This window comes from Kryptolebias marmoratus, linkage group LG3, assembly GCF_001649575.2.
Source record: "Kryptolebias marmoratus isolate JLee-2015 linkage group LG3, ASM164957v2, whole genome shotgun sequence".
Classification (NCBI taxonomy): Eukaryota; Metazoa; Chordata; class Actinopteri; order Cyprinodontiformes; family Rivulidae; genus Kryptolebias; species Kryptolebias marmoratus.
In genome coordinates this window covers 5,814,909-5,821,192 of record NC_051432.1, presented here as the reverse complement: position 1 = coordinate 5,821,192, position 6,284 = coordinate 5,814,909, and the positions used below count along the sequence as shown (strand labels likewise).

General features: G+C 43.5%; 1 protein-coding gene across 12 annotated transcripts in view; it reads left to right on the top strand.

Moving 5' to 3' along the window:
• The window catches only part of LOC108244353 (nuclear factor 1 X-type), a 121,373-nt gene that overhangs the window by 105,601 nt on the left and 9,488 nt on the right, over window positions 1-6,284 (top strand). For 8 of the 12 annotated variants that reach the window (XM_037974760.1, XM_017430478.2, XM_037974759.1 and 5 more), the window contains 2 exons: window positions 3,720-3,886; window positions 5,637-5,784. In XM_037974760.1, coding sequence (XP_037830688.1) covers window positions 3,720-3,886; window positions 5,637-5,784 — 315 coding nt within the window. The remainder of the gene's footprint in view (window positions 1-3,719; window positions 3,887-5,636; window positions 5,785-6,284) is intronic. The other 4 variants (XM_037974761.1, XM_017430484.2, XM_017430483.2 and 1 more) reach the window with 1 other exon arrangement.

Sequence of the window (6,284 nt, the reverse complement as noted above, 5' to 3'; positions counted from 1 at the left end):
CTCACCTCTGATAAACTGAAAAAGAGAGAGAAGGAAAGGGAGCGTTAAATTAAAGGTGATCCTAGATTGCTACATTTACACACCTAAACTCTTCTGGATAAATTAATTCTTAAATCGTGGGCTTCAAAAAAAAAAAGAAAAAAGAAGAAGAAGAAAATCCTAAACCTAGTTGCTGAGAAAGCAAAAAAGCAAAAAAAAAAACAAACTTTCCAGTCCTACAGTTGCAACTGCTGAGAAGCAATATGCCTGCAGAGTTTCACCTGTTCAGTGTTACTGCTGTCATCATGGCTTGGCATAAATTCCCTTCTCTCTCTCTTTCAGCCTCTCTCCATCCATCCATTATTACCACCATCTTTGTGCCTGTGTTTTTAATACTGTCATTGCATGAGACCAGTGCTGCATCCATGCCTTTGTGCCTGATTTGCTGCACATGTTCTTACAGCTTCGTGGATTTGTTGTAACATTTTAAGTTGAGGTCGGTTTACGCATTTAAACCGACAAAGCTTTTTATTCTTAAGTGATTATTTTGAAACTCACTACGTGGAGATTCTGGATCTTTTCAAGTGGGGTTTTGTGGTTTTGTTTTGGACACTTTGTATCTTACCTGTTGGAGATCTCAGTTTGGGGCGAGGAGAAGTTAACTGTGACCAGATTGAAGAGCAAACCTTCAAATTTAAAAAATGATAGTGTTTCTTTCAAGCAGTATTTTATAAACCTTTACACGACAAGTTGATTTTGCGTTAACACAGTTGCTCTGGCAGAAATAGTTTAGTATTCCTATACTCAATGTATATTGTAGATCTTTTTCTGCATCGTTTGCATTAGTTTTGTTGACAGTTCAATAATGTAGGAACGAGGGGCTTTTGCTCTGCTCTATTCAAAGCAATGTTATTGTCCATTAGCCTTGTCTGTTCCTTGAAGTAATACAGTAAATGAAGGTGTTGCTGTAGTTGTGCAACTGGAGCCTGCCACATCAACACAAGCATGTAATTTGTCATTATTGTCGTCCCGCTTGGGGTCATAGGTTAGATTAGAGGTGAGATTACGATCTCATTCTTTTCAAAAGGTTGTGTTTGGGCCGTCCACATGAAAACTAAACACTGATTTTTGTGTGGATGCAAAACTGAAACCATAAAAAAAATCAACTTTGCGTATTCACAAAATGCCGTTCCCGTGTGGATTCAACTCTGTTTCTCTAAACTGAGGTTGATCAAAGACCTATCTACAACAGGTAAGATATCTACTGTTCAAAACCTTTACACAGAAACCCCGCTTCAAAAGATCTGAAGTATTTTTTAAATCTAATAATAAAAAAAAAGCTTTTTCCTCAAATAAGGGCAAGCTATATCTGTAAAACATGTTTTTTCTACTACACAGTGTGCATTAGAACCAGTTAAGAACATTTTTTTCTCTCTTACATTGCAGACACACATCTCTCTATTGTTTTTTTTGTTGTTTCTTTAAAAAAACAAAAACAAATGAAGATTTGAAAAGGAGTAGAAAGAAGCAGCAGGGGTGAACACAGTATTTGAGTCGTAACGGTGAATGAATGTGTTTGTGGTGAAGGAAGTTCTTAATTAATGTCTGGCATTTCCAAGCTCTTGCTTCAGTGGATGGTTCTGAGGGCAAGCCGACCTCTCACGAGCTTCTCTGTCAGATAGGAGAACTAGTGGAGCTACTCTGTTTATAGTAAGAGAATTCCCAAAGTCTCCGGCATCTCAAGTTTGCCAAAGTCCCAGTGGGGTGGTCTCACTTTTCAAAGAAATGAATATGTCCTCCCCGCTCTATGTCTCTCCTTCCCGTTCCGTTTGTCTCTCCAAGGGATAGATTGGTGCGCAGCCAAACCACAGCTCCCATGTAAAGGTCACTTGGACTCAGCGCGCTCCACGTTGAACTCTGTTGAATTTTGCTCGTGGAGCTCCCCACAGTATATTTAGCAAATGTATTCTTGTCTGGATTTGCACAATTAAGCCGTGTTATTTATCTGCACAGAGCACGCTCAGGTCCTCTTGTGAATCCAAAGCAGTCGATTAAATTTTTGAGTTGAAAGTGGGCTCTTTCTGACTTGTTCGAGAAAGTGCTGGAGACGATCTCGGCCTCCTTTGTCTCCTGCCCGCCTTCAAACGCTCTTCAAAATGTGCGTGCGCCGATGGCCCTGAATGTTTTCGCGTAACAGATACGCTGCAGCAAGGCGGCATTTAAAGATCGCGTCTCGGTGCTTTTGTGCACCTACACAACACACATGCGTGCTTGTGTAAATTTACGCTCTTGCGGAAGAGACTCTGTACAAAAATGGCTGCCGTCCAAATCAAGTGTCCCTCTGAGGCCTTAGTTTCATAAAGAGGCTGGAGGATGATGGGTGGGAGGGAGAAAGCGAGGGGTAAGCAGAGAGACGAGGGAGAGAAACAGTTTAACAAGGCTTCATGGCATATCCTGGACAGGCTGAAGCTGTTAGTTGTTGCTGTGTAGGTCTGGTAAGTGTGGCTGTTCTGGGGTTCGGACCGGATGGTTTACGTCCTGTTTTTGGCTCTGGACTCGCATGGAGAGCTGCCAGATCGACTGTTGCCTGAGCTTGGAGAGTCAGCCATTATGACAGCAATTACACACTAGTATACATAAAAAACACATGGAAACTAGGACAAGCAGACATAAAAAAATACACACAAATGACTAAATGACTAAAAGAAAAAAATAAAATAAAATCACCAGAAACATAACCAACCCAGACAAAAAACAATTACACAAGAAAACATGGATGAGCTCACTTTGTGGATACGATATACACAAGAGATAGTAGGTGACAGACATAATCACAGATGCTTGTTCGCCAGGCTTCCAGTCACCTAGCAGCTTGTCTCTTTAGTTTGGTGAGCCAATTGCTAAAGCCATAGAATCGCAGCCGACAGGACAGATAGTGCAGCCATAGTCTGCACGAGTGTGTGTGTGGTTGGCTGACTGGCTGACTAATGTCTCTGGGAGGTGTTTTGTGGTCGTTTGGGAGCAGAGGGCAGACTCTCTCTCAGGCTTCAAACTACCGGGCAGAACCACACAGCAAGGATATGCCTCTGATTGATTACACATCGCTGACAAACAATAAAACAAAAGTGGGAAAAAAATACAAACCCACTCTGTGTCTCTGTTTGTGTGTGTGTGCGTGTGTGTGTAGCTCCGTCATACCCTCGTGGTTAGTGTCTGTGTGTGGGTGAGAGGGAGAGAAATGAAGACGGAGCAGAAGGCAGAAAATACTGTAACACACTAGCTTGTATGTGGCTGTGAAAATATGTGTGTGTGTGTGTGTAAAGATGCCAAGCTTTTACCAGAGTTGCAGAGAAATCCAGTGGGTTGATTTCTAAAATGAATGGGAGCAGATGTTGTCCAGCAGCCAGGGATAATGCCAGCCATTTATAAACAGGAACAGCTTCAGTCAGTCAACCAAAAGAGAATGACACTGCTTTTTTCTTTGTTAGCACAAAAATAGGCCATAATGACAGCTTGGTCTTAACCTACCAGCTGTTTTGTCATCTAGTTTACACATTTGCACGTCTTAAATACTGTGATAGTGTGCGTGTTGATGTAATAAAATATATAGTGTGTAGAGAGTTTATGTATGTACATCTATTTGTGCTTTTAATCTGATTGTGTTTTTGTTTTTTTCACTTTGCTCTCCTTTTCCTCCTCCTTCCTTTACCATTTTGTTTCCTGTCTCCTATGTTTCTCAGGGAGTCCCCGCGCCCCAGCCTCAGCCCTGCACTTCCCTTCCTCCTCTATCATCCAGCAGTCAAGCCCGTACTTCACCCACCCCACCATACGCTACCATCACCAGGACCCGCTTAAGGACTTTGTGCAGTTCGTGTGCACCGACGGCACAGGACAGCCCAGTGCGCAGGTAAGTGATGTGTGGGGGTCCCGCAGAGGAAGAAGGGGCGACCATGGGGTGCCGTGCTCGGCAGATGTGTGGTTTGTGATGAGAACTGACGCTAAAGAAGATTGATGTTGATTAGAGATCACCCTCTTTTCTGCGGAAACAGTCGAAGGTGTTGTGTAATGGAAAGCAGAAAACACAAAGAGCAGGATCTGGAAAAGCTCGCTGGATCATTTCATATCTTATTACTTCTGCAGAAACAACAGGGTCAAGTGAGCCCAAACCTGAGCACAGAGCAATTTTTATTAAATGAAACCAGATCATCGGGGAAGGTTTTAGGACAAATACATCAACGTGAGGAGGCAGTCAGCTGTGCTTTAATAAAAGACGGAAAAAAAAAAAAATTCAGCTGGGGAAAAGATTCAAAAAGGGAGCCAAACCACCTTTGACTCATCACAGGTTCAACATGCTCCACAATGTTGTGTGTTTTACAGCTGAGCTGGAACGGATCTAGCTTTCCAGACATACAAATAGGGGTAGAAAGTGGTTTGTGTGGACAAAACTGTCAACTGGCATTGAGTCAGCTGTAGAGAAGCAAGGCTGCAAACAGGGGACAAGCCGGCTGAGGGTTTATAGACGCATTAAGATTTGTACTGTGTGTAGAGTTTGGAATCCGTGGAACAAACCCAAAGAAGATGTTTAAGGCTTCATGTGCACTCCAGGAACAATCCCACCTGCCATTTCCACTTCTGTTCTTTGACTTTCCACTCCAACGTTCCCTCGTGAGGCACACACACACACCTTCACAGTCTGTTTGGCTGCACGTAAAGATTTGTGTTCCTCGAGGCACGATGGGGGGGATTAGGTCGTGTAAACGGGACAAAATAATGCATCACGACGTATCCGAGAGTTTCCCACTGCGACGAATTCTGAAACCGAGGAGGAGACGCACCACGTTCCCGTTAAGTGTTCAGCTGGAAACGAGGAGGAAACTAAATGCCAAAGCTCGTGGCAGGACAGAGGGCGGTGTTTTTAGGCTTTGTGGCTGAGGCACTTTGCGGTGCCAAAGGCCCATTTCAGAAGAGATTAGTAAAGGCAGAAATCCATTTGAGGGCATCGACAACATGGCCACACGTATCTTTCCTGAAAGACAGAGTTCCAAATATCAAAAAGCATTATACAGCTGACTAAACTGGCCTTTGACAGATAAGTCTGAGTGCTTTGACACACAATGACTAAGGAGCAGAGTAGTGCTGTAAACCTCTACTGTAAACCTTTGAGCAACTTTGAATCCACTTATCAATCCCCTTTTTTCATTACCTGTTATTATCCTTTGTTTTCATTGCTGAACATTGAGCAAAACGTCTTTTTTTTTTCAAACTGCAAACAACCCACACAACCCATTCATGCTCATAATTAGCCAACTTCTGATTTTTCCTTTTAATTTCCTACATTTCACCGTAACTTCTCTGAACGGTCCCTCATTATCTACATGAACGACATTTTTTATTTTCCCTTTTGTGTGATGAGGTTCATACTTTTCCCCTTATTAAGTTTTCTTTCTCACTACTTTTAAGCAATGTAGTTGTTTTATTTGTTGTATTTCTTTAAAAAATAAAAAAAGTGTCTCTTCGTGTGTAAGTGTGAACGTATGTCTTAGTTTCCGATATTTGTCTGTCTCTGTATGTATGTGTGTGTGTGTGTGTGGCTCCTTGTACACTGTGTATTCTCGGGGGTGTGTCTTCCTCACCCTGTCTGTATGGTCCATCTGCAGCCTAATGGAGGTGGCCAGAGCAAAATGCCGGGCTCCTTCCTGCTGCCCCCGCCACCCCCGGTGGCACGCCCTGTGCCCCTCCCTATGCCCGACTCTAAAACCATCAGCACGCCCACTGACGGCGGACACAGCTCACCCGCATCTCCGTGTAAGTCACCCCCCTGACTCCCATTCCCCTCTACAAACCCATTCTGATGCCCAGTCTCCCCCCCAAAACTTTACCAAGGCCAGTTCAAGCTAATATTGGCAGCTAATTTAGTCTTTATAATTAGGCCTGAAAAGACGTAACCATCATTGGAGTTCCAGTATCTCACACTCAGTCTGTAATCTTTCCACTCAGCTGATAAAATCGCACAAGTCTGAAGCGACTATTAATGCTATTGCTGTGGGACTTCATAGTTCAGCTGACTGTTTTCAGTAAGGTTGCAGTCTGCTCAGTCAAACTCAGCAGCCCCAGGAGCTCCACTCCTGTTTCTCCCACCCCCCTCTTATCGACTGTACGCTGCGATGCAGTGGCAACAAGAAGTCCTGTCATGGCCGAAACCACGCCTTTGCCAAACCTCTTTCAAACTCCTCTGTGGCCCTTTTCAGACAATCATCGATCTATTAAAGTGACGACATTCAGTCCTTCATGCACAGGTCACATTT